The sequence below is a fragment of the Diuraphis noxia genome, unplaced genomic scaffold (assembly GCF_037042655.1).
Source record: "Diuraphis noxia isolate RWA-SAM2 unplaced genomic scaffold, SU_Dnox_SAM2 contig0003, whole genome shotgun sequence".
In the NCBI taxonomy this organism is placed as follows: domain Eukaryota; kingdom Metazoa; phylum Arthropoda; class Insecta; order Hemiptera; family Aphididae; genus Diuraphis; species Diuraphis noxia.
The window spans coordinates 41,602,961-41,629,388 of record NW_028301713.1 but is presented as its reverse complement, the minus strand read 5'-3'; the positions used below and the strand labels follow the sequence as shown (position 1 = coordinate 41,629,388).

Sequence of the window (26,428 nt, the reverse complement as noted above, 5' to 3'; positions counted from 1 at the left end):
TGAAACTTTTTATCTTTATGAAGAGGGCGTAATAATTATAATAGTGAATAAAACATGGCAAAAAACATGTTTTTGTACTTCAAAAACTACTCCTTATTGAAGCGGTATACGGTAAAATTACTTAATATATAAATTGTAGAGGAGAGTTTTATCTATTATCGCAAGAAGTGTGATTTTAGATATTTTTATTAATTAGTTAAAAATTAGTCGATAAAAAGTAAAAAACCACTTGCCATGCAATATTGAACGATTGGAATAAGTCATTCTATCAAAATTCGGTGTGCTTACGATTCTGGATAAAATTTTCCTCTACAATTTTTAATAGGTATTTTTATTGTAAGACCCTTCAAAAAACCGCGTTACTTTAAATATGCATAGATAATATATATTATTATCTATGGAAATATGAAACATTTGTTTTTATTAGTATAAAATTTAGATATACGAATACGAATAAAGTCGAAGAAAACTAAAAATTAAAATATAATATTTATCTCTAAAATAATTATTTCCTTATCTGGGTATTTACTATTTATATATTATGCACAGCTGCGATAGAAAACCTGTTTTGACCTATTGTGCGATATTGTCGTTATTGCAAGCGGGGTGGTGGTATGACACCGTAGGGCGTAGGCTGCGAGGCTGTCGCTGCTATTTACACCGTTTTCGCTTTTTACACTTCAACACTTAACAGTCGTCGGACTGCATTACTGCAGCACATGGACGTAATTAATCATTTTTTTTTATCGAAAAACATGGTTTCATACTTCAAGTTTATTAAAGGGTTTTACAGTTACAATACCTATTATAAAAATTGTAGAGCAGAATAAAATTGTTGATATCTTATTCCAATCGTCCAATATCGAATGGTATATTAACATGTTTTTTTAAACTTTTTATCAACTAATTACTAAAAATATTGAAAATCGAGCTTCTTACGATTCTAGATAAAATTCTCTACAATTTTTATATGTGTTTGCTGTAACTGCTTCAATAAACCGTATTATTTGAAGTACGAAACCATGTTTTTATGCCATATTTTGTTTACCAGTGCGCCTTCTTAAATACATTTTCTTTCCTCTGCTCAAAATCTTAAAGGTTCATATAGATTTATTCTCATATTTCCTGTGGGTTTCCATAGACCCCTAACGCCGGTGCGTCAATTTTTTTTGGACCTGCCACCGGGGCCCAAAATATCTAAATGTGACACTGCATGTTAATATTATCATTAATAATTGAATATAAATACCATTTGCATATTTAAAATCAGTAATATATATATAACATAATATATAGAGAATTCAAGCTTTATAATTTCCGAATCGATAACTAAACATACACCCAAGTCATATAATAAACATAAGCATAATATAAAGCCTTGTAAGTCTTTAAAGTTTAATTTTCATACATTAATAATAAATTTATTTAGGTAGTAAGTTGACATAAAATCAAGTTCAAGTAACCTATAATATTAAGTCATAGGTAAGTTTTTATTATCACTAGGACTTGAATTTATAGTGCAATATAAGTACATAATTTTATTGAATGTCGATTTATTAATTTTGATTGAAATTACCACGTTTAAATCATTTAACAATGCTCTAAATAAAATAATAGGTATTAATTTTTAATACTTACATACCTAGTTTGAAATAAATGCATATCTATACAGATTTTATCATTAAGTATATATTTTTTTAATATTTCGTATTTTAGATTCTGAGCGGAGCGACTGGAGCGAGGAATGTATTAATTTTACCGTGATGTGTGTTTTTATTTTTTTTTGTGTCTGTCATCATGTTTTGGGACACTAAAAAGCCTTCGATTTTCGACTTCAGTACCTCGTTCGATCAGAAAGTGAATCTAGTTGGTACTTTGGGGGGTCAAAAGTAAAAAATTATTAATAAATATTTTTCTAAATAATCGGGATAAACAAATTAAAAATTATACAACCAGTATCGAAATCAATTTCACATATCCGAACAAATTTGAAAGCACTTGGACCAAGCCCACAGGATGTAAAAAACTTAATTTTATTCTTAAAAAAAACAGAATTGTACAATTTAATTTAGTGTAGAAAATGTATACTTAAAATACTCAAAATGTAACAAAAAAAAAAAATGTCTTTTACTAATGGCCTAGTTGTCGATGTACTTTGATCAATATAAAAAGAAAAAAACTAAAAATTAAGGGAAAAACAGGAAATTTTACGCACAATCAATTTTCGACAAAATTAATTTTGGTTTTTTGATGTAACTTTAATTTTCACCGAATGTTTATATAAGTATATATTCTATATCCACCATGCAATTTTCAAAAATGTTCGACTTAATTTTAACTATTCATAGGTATTTGCAATTTACAATCATTATTAATTTTTTATAAATAAATATCGATAAAAATTTATTTGTTGAGTAGAAAAGCTTTAAAATGTAATACAATACTCTTAACATATTGTTACAATAGCAGATGAAAAATAAAATAAATTCATAGTCACAACTTTTTTTTATAAGCATTCAAAGTTTGAATTTTGAAAAAATACGTAAAAATTACGAAAATTTGCAAATTATTTTAAGCTAGAAATTCATAAAAAATGTTCTTTTTAAATATTTTAGTTAAAGAATAAAGCTTAAAATGTATGTACTTAGTTCAACTAGGTAGGCCTTAGAAAGTTGGCGGTCTAGTAGAACTATTTCCAATATACTATACCTGGCTAGTCTGCCTCTTGCTATATATGTATATCTGTTTCCCCTAGTTAATTAATTCATTAATCGAAATTGTAATAAACGATTTTCTTAAATAAAGTGCTAAAATACAGGGAATTATCTTAAAATGTATACCTTCCACCCAAGCCAATAATTTCTCGTTGAGAACTTGGTTATTAAGAGTTGAATATTATTTTAAAAATTCCTAAAACATTAAAGACGTTATTTCTAATCTGGATTCAGATTCTGCAATTGCTATCATAAAACTTACTGATATTAAAGAAAAGTATAACATATACTTAAAAGATAACAACAAAATAAATAACAAATTAAATTAAAAATATATTTGTTTTTTGTTTGGTTGAAGTCATAAACAAATTAGAAACATAAATGATACCTAATGGAATGCATCAAATAAATTTAATTAAGTTCAATGAGAATCTGAAGCAAAAAAAAAAAATAAAAAAATAATATTCTTGCTAAAAATCTTGGTTTACATAATAATTACATAATATGAATACTAAAAGTGATATATATTATTATTCTTTTTAGTAAAAACGAAAAAACATATCTAATTTGATTTTGTATAGTGTTACTCTAGAGTTCTACTCATTATTATACTAACTCACTGCACCATTAACCAACGGAACCCGTCAAGTGGGAGAGGGGTCAAATGGGCCATTACCCCAATACTATAGTGCTTTAATTTAATGTCACACATGTTAATTATATCACAATTTTATTGAGGTGTATTTATGAAGTACTAAATAAGATTCTATGTAGGTTAATATGCTATTTTAGAATGAAGACATTATAGAATTATATTAAAATTAAAAATATCCCTTTTGGTTTGGCTTTTGAATTTTGACCTTGCCCCGGGTGGAATTTTATCCTGCGGGTGCGCTTACCACGAACGGTTATCAATTGAATAATTTGGCTGTAATGGTTTATATGGCTATGTAGAGTTGTAGGATTAAAGAGTCATACCTACTCCTTTTGAATTATTTCTCAAAGTTTAATAGGTATCGAATTGTCAAGGTGGAAGCAGAGAAATAGAGAAAATAAAATATATTGAAGACTGAACTGTAATAATAATATAATATTTACCTACTATATATGCAATGTATATAATATATTAACAATAATTTATTTCAAATCTTCACTCTGATATAAATCAAATAGATTATTATGCATACAACTATAAGACTATCAAAATAAAAACACTTAATTAATAATTATTTAAAATATTTTTTTAAAACTAAATTAAGGCACGGCAATATAGGCACGGTCATTGGGTGGTTAATTTTTAGTAGGTTTCATAGCTATGAGGGAGGGTACAGTTGGTTTGGAGTACATGTATGTGTGGGAAAGTTTTTGACCTAAGGACCCAGAGTGGTCATTTTACCGGAAACTTGTGACAGCGGTAATGAATACACTCAACCGCGATGCGCGAACGATTGTAGTAACCACACCACGCTAAGCCACAATTAAAACATTTTATTAAAATCTCATATTAGTATATATGATATATCATGAGCATATTATATTTATTTAAATTGTTTCTGATATGATTATTTTAATCAAAAATTAATTAATCATACCGACTTAAAATGAATAATACCTGCAATCTGACTTAATAATTACCTGAATATATTATACATTAAACCAACGATGGGTACAAAAAAAAATATTTCAACGAGCATACACATAATTTTATTTATATTCTAGGATTATGCTGTGGGGATCGACACTTCCTAAACTTGTACATTGTATTCAAATTATTTTATGTTAACGTGCAATACTTTATACTTGTTAGTAGGTAGGTATAGTGCCTCGAGGCAAATTCTATTTTGATATGTATAATATGCGTTAATAAATATGTGCGTAGTTAGTTTTTATTAATTGGTTGACACTAGATAATATAGGTATTATACGTACCTATATATATATATATATATATATATATATAGGTACGTTTAATAATAAATATTTTTTAAAATGTCTATACATTGTTACACTCCTACTGCAGTATCCAATCATAAAAAAACTTGTGATGCTTGGATCAGCATTCATGGAAATGTTTATGATATTACCAATTTCATTACTGTGGTGAGTATCATATTAATCATTAATACTCACATATTATAATATTAATTAAATGTATTATATATAAGAACTAAATTTGCTAAATTAAAATATGTTATAAAATATCAGAGGTACACATCATGTTATATTATGAAAGATATAAAAATAAAAATAAATCAGTAGGTTGTAGGTATTATATATAGTATTGATATTATAAATCTACGCTCTTCGTATATAAATATAAACTTATTATTAAATTATTGATTATAGTTATATAATAAAATATGACGTGTTTTGTATGTTTTTATGTAATGTTACCTTTTATAATTATTTGGATTCCGATTTCTGATTAATCAATACAACTATATTAATAATGAAATACACACGTGATTATTGATTACACAATATTTACGAATTTTAAATAATGTTAAAACAACATTGAATTAACACAGCGTGTATCTAGTTCTTGCCGTATCTAGTGTATCTTATTTTTTTAGGGAAAATTTGAATGTGTTTGTTATTATTTATTTTCTGCATGTAGACAGAATTTCTGGTGATACAATAAATTTAATTAAGAAAATTTCCCTTTAAATCAGTTGTAAATTGAGTCTAGTCGGTATACTTCTAAAAAGTTATTTCCCATAATATATACGTATTTATAGTTCTATAAAACGTTGACAAATGACAAGAACTATCGAAAGAGTGTGAAGATGATTGAAAAAAGCTAGTAGTAAGTATTGACTATTAACATAGATAGAACCATAGAAGTGCTAACAAAATTTAAGTGCTCTAAATAATTTTCATTTTTTTTTTTTTTATTATGTAATATGCAATCTGTACAATTTAGGCACAATATGCATATGCGAGCAAAGTAACATAAAAATTAATTTCCATGACACCGAAATCAAAAAAATAAATTAGTCAAAGTTTAAAAGCACAAGACAAGAATGTTCAGTTTATTTGGGCACCGGAACACTGTAATATCCATCAATACAATTTAGCTAACCGACATGCTAAAATTGCAGTAGTATGTTATATGCCCACTACTATAGAGATTATAGAGACGCTTGTTTTACAGAATATAATAACACCTGTAGGTATAGGCGTCTTATCTTAGATATTTTGCTTATGCGTGACAAGACTATAGTATCGCCAGTATCGGTCCTGTCGGCAATTTAGTCTTGCACCCGACTCATTCGAGTTAAGTAGTGTGCTTCTAGTATAAATTACATTTTTAAAACTAATAAAGTATAATACTCTCATTCAAGTCTAAAACGTGTATTCTTTTTATTAATAAACTATTAAACAACGTTTGATTATCACCCGCTACACAGAGAACGCGGTTTCAACAAATTGTCGTCTTCGGATACAACCAGAGACACAATATAAAATATGGACCTCTGACTAGGGTTAGGTTAGATTTGAATGCAATGATAGGTATCCTTGTATACGAAAAACGATTCTGAACGGAGATGATTTGTCAGTCTAGGATATATTATATTTAAATATTGTCATATATTCTATTTTGAAACAAATATTTTATTTTTCAATTGAATTTTGAACTACAAAATAATTTGCAAATATTCATGGTTTTGACGAATTTTTGTCAATATTTGAAATTTAAATGATTATAAAAATTTAATTTGAATTTACGGTGGACATTTTTTTTGTGATAAAGATTTACAAATTTGTAGGAATCTTGTATTAAATTTTTAAATCTTAGATTTAAAAAGAAAATTTTTTATGAATTTCTAGCTTAAAACAATTTGAGAATTTTTGAGATCTTTACGTATTTTGTCAAAATTCAAAATTTGAATGCTTATAAAAAAAATTGTGACAATGAATTTATTTTATTTTTCAACTGCTATTGTAACAATATGTTAAGAGCCTTGTATTAAATTTTCAAGATTTTCTACCCTAAAAATAAATTTTTATCGATATTAATTTTAAAAAAAGCTAATAATGATTGAAAATTGCATATACCTATGAATAGTTCAGCTTAAGTCAAAAATTTTTGAAAATTTCATGGTGGATAGAATTTACTTATATAAACGTTTGGTGAAAATTTCATGTATCAATGGTCATTTGTTTTAAAGTTACATCAAAAATCAAAATCGATTTTGTCGAAAACTGATTGTGCGTAAAATTTCCCGTTTTTCCCTTAATTTTTAGTTTGTTTATCCCGATTATTTAGAAAAATATTAAATATTTTTTACTGTTGATCCCACAAAGTATCAACTAGATTCACTTTCTGATTTAACAAGGTACTGAAGTTAAAAGTCAAAGCATTTTTACTGCCCCAAAACGTAATGACAAACACAAAAAAAAATATTCATGGTTTTGACGAATTCTTGTCAATATTTGAACTTCAAATGCTAATAAAAAAAAATTGTGCCTATGTATTCTTATAATTTTTTAATCACATAATAATAACTTATGAAAAAATTTGTATTAAAATTTCAAGTATTTTGATAGGGCCAAAAAATTTTTATCGACACTTCAAAAGAAAATTTTCAGACAAATTGAAAATTTTAGTCGTCTATAAATATCTCAAAAAAAGTCAAAATATTTTTAAAATTAAACCATGTAAAGGAAATGCCAATCTAAATAACTGGTAAAATTTTCATGTATCTACGACTTATACTTTTTGAGTAATAACAAATATTTAAAATCGTTTGAGGATAAATCTTTATAGCTACGCTATTTCGTAAAAATTTAAAATTCAAACGCACTTAAAATTTTTCCTATAATGATGCTATTATGCTTCGAGTTTTCTCTATAGCTACTTGAAGGAAAACTTATCTAAAACTTAATGTTGTATTTTTAATCCTTTTTTAGCTACAATAAGAACAACTCATACGGAACCTTATATTAAATTTTTAAGTTTTTTTGGTCATCCAACATTTTTTTACCGACATTTCAAAAAAAAATTCTCAAAAAATCCAAAATTTCAGTGATCTATAAGTAACTCAAAAAAAGTCAAAAAATTTTGAAAATTAAACTGTATATAGATATCACTAATATAAATATTTGGTGAAAATTTCAAGTATTGACAGTGATTAGTTTTTGAATTACAACTATATAAAAAAATCGATTTGGTCGAAAACTGGTTTTGTGTAAAAATTCCAGTTTTTCTGTCATTTTTTTTTTGTTTTTCTCGATTTTTTTGAAAACTGTTGGAAAATGTTTACTTTTGACCTCTATAATGCACCAAGGATATTCTCTTTTACATCGGAAACCACCCCCAAAGTTTGAAATTGAAGCATTATTTCGACTAGTTATGCTGTACACAGTCACAAAAAAAAACAAAAAAAAAAAAAAACACACATCATTGTAAAATCAATACATTCATCACTTCGTTCAGAATCTAAAAGTATTACATTTTTACATTATTATATTATGTTATTGTACAATTAAATTTTTTTCGATATATTATTATGTTTTGATAGTTCGAAAATGGACAAATTGCTTCGTACAGCTAGGTTGTCAGGGATGTTGAAGTCTTTCCTAGCTTTATTGAAGTTTGGGCCGTGGATGATGATGTGTTTGATGGAATAAACATAATTATGATTATATTGATCCTGAAATGAACTTTTTAAGTAAGCCTAGACAATTGCCTAGTCCTGAAAAGGACTTTTTAATTATGCCAAGTCCCAAAATATAAATTGAATAAAACTAAATTAATTTGTATGTTAAATTTATACTCTATTTTATACTATATACATTTATAATGTTAAATGTATAACTTATGTATAGTATTTTTGACTATAAACTCTATAGTGTCTCTATAGTGTCTATAGACACCACGTCTACCACTGGATTCATAATTCTGATTCTTGATAGATAATAGTAACCAGAGTAATAACTAATTTTATTATTGTTTAATAAAAAGCACGGAAGCACTCGTACACAAATTTAAACGAAGACGAACCAAAATTCAACAGAAACAACAATTTGAACAAGAAAAAAAATAAGAGATATAATTATATAAATTAATATTACAATGGTTTAATTAGAGCTGCCTCGTATTTTGATTATGATAATTGTTTTTTTTATGTGGAACTGCGGGCTGGCCATAATACCATTGTTCTATGATAATACTAGTACCTACACCGCATATATTTTTAGTACGCATTGGCGATAATAAATGATAACTGAGCCTCACGTTGAGCATTGAGTATGCGCAATTCTACTTGTCTTATTCAATAGTCGCATGCATTTGAGTACATATGCTTTTGTGTGTAATTTATGTACACAAGTACAAACTCAGAGGCGACGTTGATTATCGTTTATCTGACGTCATCGGAACTTTTCGCCGACTGAAACACCACTACACCAGCGTTTGTGTACGTAATAATTATTTCATGCATTTCTTATCAGTTTTCGGTTTATCGCTATTTTTGGTAATAAACACCGAAATATGATATACCTATCTATACAATATATATACTATATCTATACAATATAATAAATTCATATTCAATAAAATTGACAAAGAAGAATTTTTTCTCAATAGAATCATAAAAACTTTAAAAATTATTATCGATATATATAATTGCTATCGGTGAGCCAAGAAGTATACTTTTTGACTATTTTTTATTAAATAAACTTTAGTGAAGCAGCGCTTCACTTGCCTCACCCCCAAAACAGCCACTGTGACCAATCCTCTGTTGGTTGGAATTCCGAATAAGTAAAAACGATGTCAAACTTTGTATAAATTTTAAACTTATTAATAGTTAGAAATTATGCATTTACTCGTGCACCTCGTGGGGTACGTAATTTACCGAAAATAGATTGCCAGCCAGATAATATACTGCTCACATAATCATCAATCTATTGTCTCATTACCCCCTACCCGCATTTGGCAAGAGCAACGCCAGGAGAAATTTTATTATAGAGGCTACAATAAAATATAATCGAACGTAAACCCTAAAAATAATAGCTTGAAACTTTGAATTTTTTATTTTACTTTTGTAGTTTTGAACTACCATATAAGTGAGCACTAACAATATAATTTCCTAAATTCGTATTTGCACAAGTATGCAAGTTACGATATAAATAAATAATAATTGTTATCATTAGTTATTCATTATATAATATGAATAGAAGAAAATGTTTAAATCGAGAACACTATTACATCGAATATTATATAACGAATTGATCAAAGTTTGAATAATAGGAGTTGAGTGAGTTGATATTTTAAACGGGCACATGCACAATAATCAAGTGGACGGAATCAGCTATATATATAGGTACTTTGTAAAACTAATTATTGTATATGATTTATAATCTTTTATTGTATATTATTTAGGCATGTAAATATGTTTTGTAAATCTCAATAGTCTTGAATGATAAGGGTTAAAACTTAAAATAAATAAAAATAATAATTGATAATAATAGTAATTGCTATATTTTTGAAAATAATTATGGTTTAACATACTTTACTTCATAATTATACCTACAGTCAACAAAATATGTTTTTTAATTTCATCTTCCACTTAATTATATAAATGGAATAACACCAACAAATACAATTTTTTTTTATTATTAATTAAATGCTCAAAGTCATTAATAATAATAAAAATAAAAAAAATTATGTATATTTTTCAAATATTTAAAAAAAATATATTAAATATTTAAATATGCAACGGATAAAGGTTTGGTGCGCAAAGTGAGTAGAGGACAGAGCACCCTATATTTCTTATAGTAAAATGTATAAATAAATAACAAAATATCTTAAAGTTTTCGTATACCTACACTGACTACACTATAATATGTAATAAATAAAAATTATTATTGAATTCAAATTGTACCTACACATCATGATATACGTATTTATAACAGTAACCTACTCAATGATGACACGAAATCATCAATATTCAATATCAATAAGAGTGCCTAACTCCTTCAATTTAAAAAAAAAAAATTATATTCTATAGGTTAACGATAATCGATATAATATGCTAATATTGTGCTTGTAAAAAAATATTTACCTTGATTTAAGTATATTGTGTATTAGGTACCTATATATTTATTTATTGTAATACATACAACTGCTGACTGCTATGATTGTTATTTTTAAAAGAATAATTTTAATTTTAATGACAATTCATATTATAATACGATAATCTAATTTTAATTGTTATACAGCTTTCGATTTCATATTATGATATTTTTGACTGTATGTCTGTAACGGTTACAGTGTAACCTGAAGCAGTAAAAAGTTAAACAATAAATATGTATTAGGTAGTTATATGGTTATATATGAGTTAAACCTAACTAAATTATTATAACAATTATAAATTAAAGTATTGCTGTAGTATGTTGTATAGTAGGTACCTATATATTAATAACCAGTATAATTAACGATGAACTAATAATTTATTATTGAGCAAAAGCTGAAGAATTAATGGGTATTTATTAAAAAATAATATAGTTAAGGAGTGAAACTAATTAAAAACATGTTATTGAACCAAGCATGATTGGTGTACTTAAAATTAAAATATACGATAAATTTATAATAGGTATATTAATGTATAGTCTTAATAATTTATTGTTAAAAGTTAACACAATAAGTATGATTATAAGTTATAAGTAGGTAAGTACTTAATAACTTTAAGTGTTATATATATGATGACTATATATACCTAGCTATAAAAAGGCTTAAACATCTTGAAAATTATGACTACATAACATTTCTTTACCAATTAACTTGAACTATAGGTTCGGTGAATATAAAAAAAATGTTTTAAATATCTTGTAATTCATACGTCCCTACCGTTTACCTACCTCACAGGGGAGGGTTTAGGTAGTTCAAACCCCCTTCCCCTTTGCAAAGTAGAAAACGTAAAAATATCTAGTATGTATTCTAAAATTTAAAATATTTATTTTTAAAATAATTTTTTTTTTTAACTGAATAAATACTTAATATATAATATTATAGTACATTTATAGTACAGTACCCAATAGGTATATTGATAGTGTCTGTAGTGCATGGTGATTATTGATAAGAGTTAAATTAATTTTTTTAAATAATATTACAAGATAGAGACAAATTAATCCCAATCATTGAATGCATTTTAATATGTGGTTATCAGGAAATTCTTTTAAGAGGCAATATGAAAGAGGTAAGGACCCTCCCCATAGAAAATTCCTAGCTATACAGGCTTACTACCTAATATTTGTGAACATCTTTTCACATTTTAGATTCTGAGCGGAGAGAGGAATGTATTGATTTTACCATGATGTGTGTGTTTTTTTTGTGTCTGTCATCACGTTTTGGGGAAGTAAAAATTCTTCAATTTTCGACTTCAGTGCCTTGTTAGATCAGAATGTGAATCTAGTTGGTATTTCACGATCAGTTTTCGACAAAATCGGTTTTGGTTTTTGATGTAACTTTAAAACAAATGACCATAGATATTAGATACATGAAATTTTCACCGAATGTTTATATAAGTATATTCTATCCACCATGCAATTTTCAAAAATGTTCGACTTAAGTTGAACTATTCATAGGTATTTGCAATATTTGATCATTATTAGTTTTTTTTAAAATTAATATCGATAAAAATTTATTTGTTGGGTAGAAGAGCTTGAAAATTTAATACAAGGCTCTTAACATATTGTTACAATAGCAGTTGAAAAATAAAAGAAATCCATAGTCACAATTTATTTTTTATAAGCATTAAAAGTTTGAATTTTGACAAAATACGTAAAAATCACGAAAATTCGCAAATTATTTTAAGTTAGAAGTTCATAGAATTTTTTTTTTCAAATCTATGATTTGAAAATTTAATATAAGATTTTGTTTTTCTATTAAATTTACTCTTTTAAGGAATGCAAATTCATTAAGATTGCATGCCTTAAGGTATAATATGTATAATAAAATTAAATAGGAGTATTAGATTCTTAAGTAAAAAAAAATATACTAACATGGATAAATATGATTTTAGCACCCAGGAGGTGAAGAAGTTCTTGTTGAAGCAGCGGGGACAGATGCAACAGTGTGTTTCGATAGTATAGGACATTCAGATGAAGCGTACAAGTTGATGAACGATTTAAAAATTGGGAAGTTATCATCAAAAGATGAAGTGAGTATTTCTATCCCAAATTACGAAATGGTTATGGCACTGATTATTTATCATTTAATGAATTAAAGTTGTTGTAAGAATAAGTTAAAGCTTATATTTTTAGTTAAGTTGCATCGATTTCCGATAATAGTTATTATAATTTTGTTATATTAAATATACTACACAGTCTGTAAATAATTATTTCACGATAGGTGCAATTATAGCAATAGAATAATAGAATACCTAGTCAAGTAATAAAGAACCTCAGAAATGTTTAATTTATTGTTGGAAAAAAACTGCAATATTTTCCTTAACAATCATCAATTTCACCACCATCATTATTATGCTACTGTTTATTTTTTTCTATTTGCTACATATCTAAAATATTTTTAGACAAATTGTTCAATTTATTGTTGTCTTTTAAAACTATTCTAATCAAAATAAAATATATTTTTATAATTTTACCTTAATATAAATTAAAATTTTTTCTTAAAAAATATGTTGAAAACAACCATATTTTCTAAAATAATTTCAGTCTTGAGCGATTAATACAATGCTGAATATTTAATACCTACACGGTTACACTGAATTATCACTTAATATTTAAATGAAAACACTATATTTTCAACTAATACTAATCAATTGAATATTTCAGCGACTCAGCGTGTATTCTTTTATGGAATATATTATTTAATAATAATTTTCTATGCATGTTCTATATGCGTTGATAATTTATTATTGACCAAAATATCATTGTCATTGTCTAAACTGTAAATTTATAGGAACGTAATTAACTACAAAATACCAAAGTCCTTGAGCTGAAATATTAAATTGCCTATTACTGTTTAGTATTTACTAGGTATTTAGTATATAATTAATTTGAATTAAGTAAATTATAAATGCATACATATATATATATATATAATTAATATGGTTTTATGTTGTACAACCTTCAAGTAATATTATTTTGCCTATAGCAAGAAATTTAACTATTGGTACGTCTCACGTCTATATATTTTGTTTTAAGAATAACGTTGAAACGATCAATAATATTTGATTAATTTTTGAATAAAGATATACTTAAATGTTACTACTATATCTACAGTGATACCGGACACCCTCGGTCGCTTAAATGTCATCCGCTTTTTGGAGGTGTCCACTATTGGGAAGTGTCCGTTAAAGGAGGTTTCACTGTATACTATCCTCAAGATTTCATGTTATATTTATTTTTTTTCCATTTTTATACAATCATATTATGTTTATTGTAACTGTTAATACAATTTGTATACTTTCTAATAAATGTTTAAAAAAAGTAGTATAATGGGTACTATTGCTGTACCTATACTACCTATACAGACATACAGTTGGTGTCTTAGGGGTCATTGTTGTAACGGATATGCTAAATTTGAATTCAACGATGTAAAATCAATAATCATTGTATACGAAAATGTAATTAAATTAATCTCATTTATTGTCAGACATAAGTAAAATACTGTATTTTAGTAGATTGAATTAATTTTTGCCGAACAATTTTAAAATGTTATTTTATTATCACTATATTTTTGTTTTAATCAATAATATCTAAATAATACACATATTTTGTAATTTGTACAAAGTTTGCTAATTGAATTAACTATTAGGTAGGTCGGATAGGTGTATCATTATTATTACCGCGGCGAACATCAATAAATGAACCATTTTAGTATGATATAACTTATCACTATAATAGCCATTATATATATAGTATATATACAGTATACGATGTACCTATATGATACATAATATTAAATTTGTTTTAATTTTCCACGCATAGATACGTGTATGATAGAATGAAATAAAGTTTTATCGTTTATTTGAATACCTATATATTTTAAATTCTAAGTGGAGGGATAAATGTATTGGTATTACAATGATGTGTTTTTAATTTTTAATTGTTGTGTCTGTCATCACATATTTGTGTAGCAAAAATACTTCAGTCTTCAACATTGAGGGTGGTTTCTGGTAAAAGCTTGTATTTTGTTATACCTAGTTCTTTAATGGGACAAAATATTTAGTTATTTTCAAAAAAACAAGTTGGATATGCGACCCCTCAGGCCTCAGTACTGTAAGTAGGTGTCGAGTAGGACGCTGTAATAGATGGTGTTAAATTCGAATTTAATGATAACAGATATCATTCTATACGAAAAACTATTCTGATCAGAGACGGTTTTTCGGCCTAGGATGTTTTATATTATATTTATTTATATTTATTATATGTACGAGTACGGCAATTGGTAGATTGAATTAATATTATTTGCATATCATATTTTTTTATATATAATACTATAATTTAGAAGTAATCAAGAATGATATTTACTATTTTTAAATTACAACAAAATAACTTAAATCGTTATTTTTGATTATTTATAATAAGTATTTCGTCCAAATTTGAACATAAAATAAATATAAAAAAACCCGTGGTAGTATACTTTAGATATTTTGGTGGGTTATACAGAATAATAACCTACTAACGTGGAACTTTGTTTTAAATTGTCAATACTTAGTCATAAAAGTTGAACATCTGACACATTTTTAACTACAAAATAATGTGTACATTCATAATTTTGATAAATTATGTCATATTTCGAACTTTAAAATTTAAATGCCTATAAAAAAATCATGTATATATATTTTTAATAATTTTCAACTACTATTGTAACAATATATCAGGAACCTTGTGTTTATTTTTCAAGCTTTTCGATCCAATGAATAAAATCTTATTGGCATTTGCAGAAAAAACTTAAAAAATTGAAAACTGAAAATATCAGTAAACAGCTCAAAATAAGTCAATATATTTTGAAAATTTAACATTTTATCAACCATAGGTAATGGTTGAAGAGTCGGGACTACAATGGGATATCATCTCTCAACTTTTTATGATTTACATATTCCATCCCTCCACTCATTTTGTCAAAAATAATACATCCTTTTTATAATATTTACAAATATAATATTTTTTTATATTCATGTTTTTCATAACATTTTAAATAGTGTATTGATTTTACAATAATGTGTGTTATTTATTTTTTTGTGAATGTATATACGATAAGTGGTCGAAATTATGTTTCGATTTTAAACTTCGATAGCTTTTTTGGTGTGAAAGTCAAAAAATAACTCTGGGGGGAGGCCTGTCAGTCAATACCAAGGACTGTACTTATATTTCATAATATATTTATTGGTATAGGTATTGCTATTAATTAACTTTTTAATTATTATTAACTATTATTTTTAACTATTATTAATACGATAGTGTTATTTAATCGTAAAATAAAAATAACCTAATATATATTTACATTTATAGACTTATGGTATAGGAAGTTGGCACTATAAAAAGTAAATGGGCTGGCCTTGTTATAAACTAGTTGATACCGAGAAGAATAAATTAAGTATATACTTGAGGGTATGCAATAAACTTTGATTTTATATTTTAAAGCCGTAACGTCTTGTATCGAGTTTCTGACATTACCCTAGATTAAACAATAAACATACAATATGAAAATAATTTTTTATGACCACAACTCCAAGCAACGATAACGCCAAATAACACAATAAATTGACAATTCACTATTTAGTATCATTATTCATCACTGATTTACGGGCGGGTACATAGGTAGATATTTCAGTTAACATACAATTATTAATATTCAATTATACATGTATTGTAGAGTGTAGACGTCATGTTTTTAATGTTTGTTACTAACAATAATATGAAATATTCAAGTATAACGGAGTGTTCTCCGTTGTGCGTTGTAATATAAATAGCCAAGTAGATAATTCCTACCAATAATTTTATAATGTAGGTAGTAGGTACTAGACACTAGTAAAGTACTTTCAGTGGCGCAGAAGTCCTAAGAATCTAGTAGAGCGAAAAATATTTCAAGAGGCCCAACATCTTAATATCGGAAAAAATGGCATACCGTGGAGAGGAAAATGGTCAATATGAAACGGCCCTATATTAAATTTTCAAAATATGTCGGGCCATGGCCTGACCTTAACATAGGATTCGGCGCCACTGAGTACTTTAATATAATAGTATATATTATAGTATACACTATACACCAATTACCAATAATTGTAGCAATTTATTATAATAAAGTTCTCCTCATTATATCCACACGTATATCATCAATTTATATAGCTATATGAAATATATATTGTACTGACTACTGAGTTTGATAAAGGTTTGAGATCGCAATCATAGTATCGTCATCATTTATGACTCCGAGGAAGTCAAGGGCAACCCATGGGTCGGAGGTGGATTGGAGGGAATCAAAACCAGTGCGCAGTCGTCCCGCGTTGCCGACGCGGCAATAGCATTGAATCTATTTTGTATACAAATAATTATTATACAGTTATATAGGGTGTCCCAAAACTCCTATATCTATCGCCATTGATTAAATATTATACCATATTGATTATATTAATATTATATTTAATCAATGCTATCACCCTATTAAAATGAAAGTATCTACAATTCTACATGTAAAATCAAGGTATTCAAATACGAATAGTAATAAGAAATAACTTACTTTTTAACTAGCTTTTAGAGTTATAACTTATAACTTACAAGTATAGAGAATCATTAAGGCCAAGTTTGAATGAGTGGCTAGGTAGACAATGATGTCTTATGCGTAGTCTATTGAATTTTACAATAAATGGTCTATGTAAGTGTATTAAACCAGGTTTTTTTTAAGGATATTAGGTGTAAATGTGTAATAGTTCTATATCTTGAGGTGTAGCCCACATGTTGATTATTCCAGAAAGAGAGCCATATGTTGGTGGAGTATTGTTTTATCAGAGAGGTGAAGTCCGAATGTGAGAATTGAGAAGAAGAAGGAAAGATAAGTTCGGATGAAGATTTAGCCAGATGGTTTGCAACTTTATTTGTGCCTGTATGACTGGGAACCCAAAAAAAGTGAATGTTATAATTTAATTGATTTAAGGTAAAAACTAACCTAACCTAGCTTATCTCTTTTAATATCCACTCCATATACTTAACATAAAATCCGCATCTGCCATTAAAATTGTAATTTATTTTATATTGGAAGCTGGCTTTACTATATAATTTTAAATGTATTATATGATGTTGTATTATGTAAAATTTTATAATTGATGAACTATTTTAGTTGTATACTAGAAGTTAATAATAATAAAAAAATTTATAAGTATGGAAATTTTAATTTAATGGAATAAGACTCAGATTTTTTTGCTGAAATTTAGTTTTTAAAATTTTTAAGATAGAAATTTTCTTTATCAAAAACCACTTAAAAATATTTAAAAAAATTCAAGTTAAATCAAATTAAGTCAGCAATAATAATAATTATTTTAGCAAATACAAATCTTATGATTTAGCTTATCTCTTTTTTATGACAATCTACTTCGTTCCTATTTTGTTATACATATTACATTTAAAAAATGATTTATACTTCATGAGTACCTATATGATAATATCGACATGGTAAAATATAATTCACGAAACTAATTTGCAGACAAGTTGCAAAAAGTTGTATACGAAAAACGATTCTGAACGGAGATGATTTGTCAATTTATAGGATATATTATATTTTAATATTGTCATATATTCTATTTTGAAATAAATATTTTATTTTTCAATTAAGTCGCATTTTGCATAAGGCATAGTTAATCAATTAGTGTAGTTATCATGTAGTTATCATAATTCATAATACCTTATATTATCATAGATATACAAATACCTGGTTTGAGGATAAATCGTTATCATTACGCGATTTCATAAAAATTTAAAACTCAAACGCTCAAAACATTTTTCCTATAATGACACTTCAATTTTTCTCTATAGCTATTTGAATCAAAACTTATGGAAAACTTGGTGTTAAATTTTATAACCTTAGATATAAATACAAACAATATTATGAATTTTGAACAACAAAATAATTTGCAAATATTCATGGTTTTGACGAATTTTTGTCAATATTTGAAATTCAAATGTTAATAAAAATTAAATTTGAATTTCCGGTGGACATTTTTTTTGTGATAAAGATTGAAAAACTTGTAAGAAGCCTTGTATTCAATTTTCAAATCTTAGGTATAAAAGGAAAATTTTTTATGAATTTCTAGGATAAAATAATTTACGAATTTTTGTGATTTTTACGTATGTTGTCAAAATTAAAATTTGAATACATGTAAAAAAAAAATTGTGGCTATACATTTATTTTATTTTTCAACTGCTATTGTAAAAATATATAATGAGCCTTGTATTAAATTCTCAAATCTTAGAATTAAAAAGAAAAACTTTTATGAATTTCGATCTAAGATAATTTGAAAATTGCCGTAATTTTTACGTATTAAGTCAATATTTGAACTTCAAATACTAATAAAAAAAAATTGTGCCTACGTATTTATATAATTTTTTAATCACTATAATAATAACTTACGAGGAACTTTGTATTAAATTTTCAAGTATTTTGATAGGGCCAAAAAATTTTTATCGACACTTTAAAAAAAAATTTTCAGACAAATTGAAAATTTTAGTCGTCTATAAATATCTCAAAAAAAGTCAAAATATTTTGAAAATTAAATCATGTAAAGAAAATGCCAATCTAAATAACTGATAAAATTTTCACGTATCTACGACTTATACTTTTTGAATAACAAATGTTTAAAATCATTTGAGGATAAATCGTTATCGTTATGCTATTTCGTAAAAATTTAAAATTCAAACGCACTTAAAATTTTTCCTATAATGATGCTTCGAGTTTTCTGTATAGCTACTTGAAGGAAAACTTATAGAAAACTTAGTGTTGAATTTTCAATCCTTAGTTACAAACGCAAAATATTTTATGATTTTTCAACTTCAAAATTACTTGCAAATTTTCGCGTTTTCGACTGATTTCGTAAAATGTTGAACTGTAAACGCTTATTAAAAAAAATCGTGACTCACGATTTTTAATTTTTTTAGCTACAATAAGAACATCTCATAAGGAACCTTGTATTAAATTTTCAAGTTTTTTTTGGTCGTCCAACATTTTTTTACCGACACTTCAAAAAAAAAATTCTCAAAAAAGTTGAAAATTTCTGTGGTCTATAAATAACTCAAAAAACGTTAAAATTTTTTGAAAATTAAACTGTATATAGATAGCACTACCATAAACATTTGGTGAAAATTTCAAGTATTTACAATGATTAGCTTTTGAATTACAACCATATAAAAAAATCGATTTTTTTCGAAAACTGATTTTGTGTAAAAATTCCCGTTTTTCTGTCATTTTTTTTTTGTTTTTGTCGATTTTTTTGAAAAATGTTGGAAAATGTTTACTTTTGACCTCTATAATGCATCAAGGATCTTCACTTTTACATCGGAAACCACCCCAATGTTTGAAAATGTTTTCAAATTTTTTGTTTATCTTATCTATCCTATTTAACTATAATTTCTTTGGGTCATAATCTAAGATGATTAAATGATTTTCATAATTATCACCTACTGTACAAAAATCTGCATTTACGTAGATATTAATTTGTCGGAGACATAAGGGTGATGCTTTGATTCAAGACTTCTGGGACATGCTGTAATACTGTAGGTATTTTAATAATAATATATTATTGTATTATATTTAATTAACAATCTAGACACGCATCAAGTAATAAATGCACCTACAATTTTAGTGACACGCAATAGAATCACATTTTTCACTCACCACGGTGAACCAGTCTTGAATAATGTTCAATAGGAAATATTATGAAATAGGAATGTTGTTAATTAAACGCAGAAAATTAGAAAAATTACAATTAATACTATATTATGAATTCTAGTTTCCAACTGACTACCGACAAGATAAGATTTTCGTAACAAGTTACCAAGTTACAACTGACTTGAATACCCTAAATCAAAAAATATTTAATACTGTCAATTTCCAGTCGTGTAAGTAGCGCGAATAATAGAAGCATAATATTTTAAATTTAGGTAGTAAGAAAATATGGATCTATTAAAAAAGTATTACCTACTAGTTACTACCTACTAACTATACTGCAGTAGACAGTAAGTTGTAGCAGTTGTAGTGTATGTGTATACCATAAGAGATAAGACTATAGTGTCAACTAACTGGTCAACTCACTGTTGATAATCAACGGCATTACCAATCTTTTTATTTTTATCAGTTTTGATTGATGATAATGTCGCATTTGTAATCGGCAATCGCGCACATAAAACGTGAACTACACAGTACACACGCCAACGACCGACCGCCAACCAACCAACCACTCGCGGTGACGTCGATTCGCGGCAGTGGTCGGCGCAATCACCTCGCATAGTGTTTTTTACCACTCCCACCATTTAGCATTACCGTATATCGTATACGAATACCGGTCCAACTCTCCGGTAGTCGTGTGTCGTGTCTATTTCAGTAGTTCAGACAGTTCAGTTATTCACTATTCAGTTATAGTATGACATTCTGTATTTCTGCGAATCCGTTGGTTGCTATTCGCTCGTTTCCCGTTTTAACGTCATAATTATTTAGTATTCACACTTTACAGTCTGTACCTATTGATATCACGGCCAGATTACCGTTCGTCCACTTGTCCGCCGTGTACCTGTAGCCGATATTCGATAACAATTGGTTAGAATATTATTTTATATCTCATTTACTCGTCTACCTACTTGTCTTGTAGACTGTGGGCGGAATTAGTGTTTTTTTTTTTTATTTCTCGTTTTTTCACCGCCGCACTGTTTTGCGATCGACACTATTCGATCCTATTAAATACCGCTGTGTAATAGTTATCCATAAATCACTATGACCGAAAAGGAAGTGAAAAAATACTCTATGGCCGAGGTCGTTGAAAATGCAAACTCCACAAAACCGTGGATCGTGATCAACGACAGCATATACGACGTCACAGAATTTCTAAACGATGTACGTCCCCCGCCGTTGTGATCTCGGCTACTCCGGTTGTGTTCCGCCGGGTACACGTTGTCTAGCTAATGGTTTTAATTCGTTTTGTGGGTTTTTGTTTTACAGCATCCCGGTGGCGAAGAAGTCTTATTGGAACAAGCTGGCAAGGATGCGACAGAAGAGTTCGAAGATGTCGGACACTCGAGTGACGCACGTGAAGTAATGCAAAAATACAAGATTGGAGAACTTATAGAAGTAAGTGTTTGATAGAGTGTCTGAGTAAGTGTCCTAGATGGAATATTTAATATTGTACTGATTGGGTTGATGTTTGAATACCTACAACTTTGTGTGCACAACCTTAGTATACACTCGGTATCTAAATTGTGTTTTTTTCGCTTTCGAGGACATAATATTGTTAGTTTGTTGTTATTTATAATGTGTATTTATATTGATTTCAAATATAGTGTTTGGTTGGCTGGCTAATTATTAGTGGTCAAGGATTGTCGATGTCAGTGTACTTATATAATTTTTTATACCTATATTCTGTATGTGATATGGAACAGAGGTTATGCGACTGGTTCAATATCATATTATCGATTTCCTTAATATGAGCATTTTATTGTAATTTTGGGTGAGCATATAGGTAGTAAAGTGCTGTACTTCCTCACGACTTATAAAAAGTCTATAAGCTAATAGCTGGGTTAATCAATTAAAAATTAAGGAAGGTTGTACTATTACTGATTTAAACAATGATAGGTTATACAGTTGTCTATTGGAACTCCTATATGATATATTACACTTTTAAATGCTAATATCATATAAATAATTTTTTTTTTTTTAAATTATCCCGCGGCAACTAAGGCCATTGGGAAGGGGGTAGTACTGTAGGTTCTTATGGAACTGTAGGTTGGTTTTTACACTATATAAATAATTGAATAGTCATAACCTACTGTTATTAAGAAAAAAAAAATGTATTTATACATTGGTACCTAAGTAGTTGTTTGCTGTAAGAGTAATTCCAATCTTAAATTTAGGTGTACTTAACTAGGTATTTTTCTGATGTTTTAAATATTTTTTAAGTAAATTTTACTACCTAACCTAATGAGTAATGACTAATACCTATAGCTGGACTCCCTCCCTAGTCCTTCAGTGTTAGTTAGGTACTTTAAAATCATATTACTATTATTCTCTTATTAAAAATTAGTGGGTTATTCTTGGATTTATGTATTTATTTTTTCAATATCATAACTTTTTTGATGTGATTATCTTAATTCAGTAAATTTATTATTGAAACACTTCAATTGTTTAAAAAAACGAAAATACCATTGTTATTATGGCCATTTATCTATCTGAATGAGTTATAAAATTAAAAAGGAATAGTTCAAATTTTATAGTTGACACTTTTAGGTTTGAACTTTGGTTGTGTAATGTTCTCTACATTTTTTATTTTTGCAGTTGTTATTTTTATATTTTTGAAACTTGTTACTTGTTTGTCTCATATATATCAAATCATAATTTATGATAATCTAAGCAAATGTTTTAAAATATAACACCTCCTTAATTGTTGTCATCGATTTAAATCACAATATGAATCATACTTTCCTATTGTTCAATAATGAGTTAAAATTTGTTTAATTTTTAGGAGGATAAGAGACAAAATAAGAAACCTGTGAAAAAACCACCACCTGTATCCTCAAGTGCACCTGGAGATGATTTTAGGTTAGTAAGATGTATCAAGAAAATAAATTTATGTAAGAGTATTATTTTATTCATTTTTATTAGCTTATCAAGTTATTTTTTAATAAAATATGTATGAAAAAGAAATGTAAGGAGGTATCTTGATTATTTTTATTAATAGGGATAATATACTATATAAGTACATTTGTTTACTTAACATAGCTTAAATTTATTTTTAACAGGCAACCACATGTCCTACAAAATAATAAACAAATATGCATTCCTATCTCTAATATTAAATTCATAATATTTTATACTACTACCACAAGTGATATGTTCCAAATTGAAGTAATAGTTCAACTTCTGCATATAACTATTGTTTATTTTTATAAAAAATGTATTATATACTCTAAAGGAAACCATGAATAAATTGTCTTTACTATAGATTATAGGATATACAAATTTGTTTTAACTGTACATATTTTCATTACTTCTTTAATATGTTTATAACTGTTATAAGTATACCTATAACCATTGTAATTTAATATTAGCTAATTTCATTAATAAATAAATAAACTAAGGTTTACAATTAAAGTAAATGGGGCATAAGCAACAATTACATGCATAGGCACAGATAGTAGCAACAATTACATGCATAGGCACAAATAGTGTTTGCAATCCGGGGGGGGGGGCTGAAGTTGTAGCTCAGATCAGGATACTGAATACTCTTATGATGCTTTTTTTAAATTAAATAATGTGTATCATATAGTAAAATCATTTGGTTTTTTTTTTTTTTTTGGGGGGGGGGGGGCTATAACAATTCTTAGGGGACTAAGCCCCCTATTTGCGCCTATGATTACATGTAATACTCTTGTTTTACAGGCATTGGAAATAGTTAAAACTAAACTAAAAATACTTATAAATTTTTACATAAAATATAAGTTGTGCTTATAAAATTTTTTTAATGCTAGCCAAATAGATTATACTATTATATAAAAAATTATACAGCCAGTAGCATGTAGAGCTACAATAAAATATAATTATTTATTATGCTAACCAGTCCATTTACAGTCTTTGTTTTTTTTTATTTATTTATATTACATGGGTAGTGTAAACTTAATTTAAAAATGGTATTAGCCTTGTTAATTTTTCATACATAAGACTATAGTTATTAAATCACACTTCATAAATCTGATGAAATTGTTAATAATAACATTTCATGTGAGTATAGTCGTAATTGCAATATTACCGACCTATTAATTATTCAAATAATTTACTCTTGATTCAATATATTTTATATTTTTTAGCATACTACAAGTTAAAATATGAAAGAAATTAAAATATATGATGCTTAAAATAGCTATGTTATTTAATAATTGAGTTCGATAACTTCACACATATTTTTTTTATATCTAGTATCTAATGTTATGGCAATGGAATACTTTTGATTACATAAGAAAAAAGAATTATTTTTTCATGAAAAAAAAAAAAGATAAAATATAATGAAATATATTTTATATACATAGATATACATATTTATTTTATTTTTTTACTTTTAGTTTGTCTAAGTTAATTTTTATAAGTGCATGCTAGTTTATTATGTTAACTTAATAGTATTAAGAATTTTTTTGTATTCATTTGTTATAATAAAGCTACTACTGTATATTTTATTGGAAATAGATAGTATTAAAAATAATTTTGATTTTATTGAAATAAAATTATATTTATAAACATTTTGCTGTAACTCTTTTCATTATAATACATGGTGAATAATATATGTTTATTTTTTATGTTTTAGTCTTTGGAAATCCTGGTTGCTGCCTTTGACGATGGGAGTACTTGCTATCTTTGTTTACCGTTACTTTATTGCTTCATAAAAGATCAAAGTTATTTAAGTTATATTTTCAACCAAAGTTCTGGGTTAACTTACAAATATTGTCTTTAAATTTCTTTTGTGTATTTTGTCAGTGGTCAATCATTAAACTACATTCCATTCTATGTTTACTGTTTACATAATGTTTTCATTAATACAATCATAAAACAAGAAAGATTTGTATGATTTAAAAACTAAAATCTAAATTAACTATCATAATCAATATGACCAATTAAACAGAAATATAGTGGCTAGACACGGTAGAAATTAGTAATTCTTGGAATTTAGTGTTATTAATGTTTGAATTTTTAAAAATATATATTCATACATACAAACAATTTATATTGTGTTTTTGAATATCTACAATAGTAATAATAAAAAAACCTCTATTTTATATCAATTGACCTTTGTATTTGTAACTATAACTAGTAATAATTTTATATTTGACTAAAGATAAGTTTTAACCTATAGTATGGTTATGAGATCTATGATTGACCATTAAAAAAGATTTGTGGATTTACAAGAAAACTAGAGATCAAATTTTGTAAGTCATACATTTTATATTATATTAAATTGTATTGACCCAATACAAGATATTAAAGATTTTTTTGTTGGATCTATATAAATTGGGAAAATGTTTAAATTATTTTTATATTTCAATTTTGATTATTTATAACTTATATAATAAATGAAATCTATTATTATTTAGGGGTCTGAGATTAACACCTACTATATATAACCAATTATACATCTAAAACTATTTTGTACATCTTTTTAAAGTAGTTAAATTTAAATAATTGTATGCATTTTATTTACACTATTTTAATCTCATGGAAATAGTATCATACATATTTACACATTACACTAACATAGTGTGTGAATTTATATCAAGTTTATCAATTATTTTATAAGATTTGAATTGTAAGAGGAGGTTTGATCATTTTTATTTGAATTCTGGGTTTTGAGTTTTTGGTATTAAATGAAAGGATAAAGCAAAATATGAAATTCTGTTTTCTCTGGCTTATAAATTGACAGTATTTAGCGAGGTATTTAGTTAAAAATTCAAGATTTCAATCTTATGAATTAAAATTATTGAAGTATCATATTTTTAAACAT

At 26.6% G+C, this 26,428-nt stretch overlaps 1 protein-coding gene across 3 annotated transcripts; it reads left to right on the top strand.

Moving 5' to 3' along the window:
• Positions 1 to 4,653: 4,653 nt before the first annotated feature.
• On the top strand, positions 4,654 to 25,650 carry Cyt-b5 (Cytochrome b5). Of its 3 annotated transcripts, none has more exons than XM_089223594.1 (5): positions 4,654 to 4,814; positions 12,743 to 12,880; positions 21,889 to 22,017; positions 23,405 to 23,481; positions 25,238 to 25,650. In XM_089223594.1, the coding sequence occupies exons 1-5, from the start codon at positions 4,704 to 4,706 to the stop codon at positions 25,314 to 25,316; spliced, it is 534 nt and encodes a 177-aa protein (XP_089079720.1). In that variant the 5' UTR covers positions 4,654 to 4,703; the 3' UTR covers positions 25,317 to 25,650. The 3 variants fall into 3 exon arrangements, with proteins under 3 accessions (XP_089079720.1, XP_089079719.1, XP_089079721.1); XM_089223593.1 differs by lacking the exon at positions 4,654 to 4,814 and adding an exon at positions 9,005 to 9,136; XM_089223595.1 differs by lacking the exons at positions 4,654 to 4,814; positions 12,743 to 12,880 and adding an exon at positions 21,118 to 21,783.
• Positions 25,651 to 26,428: the final 778 nt, after the last annotated feature.

Bases quoted from the DNA above. Each gene is read 5' to 3' on its own strand.
- Cyt-b5 (XM_089223593.1), top strand. From the start codon at position 9,020: ATGCTTTTGTGTGTAATTTATGTACACAAGTACAAACTCAGAGGCGAC. The intron at 9,137-12,742 runs GTACGTAATAAT...ATATGATTTTAG, and splicing joins ACCACTACACCAGCGTTTGT to CACCCAGGAGGTGAAGAAGT. The intron at 12,881-21,888 runs GTGAGTATTTCT...TTTGTTTTACAG, and splicing joins AGTTATCATCAAAAGATGAA to CATCCCGGTGGCGAAGAAGT.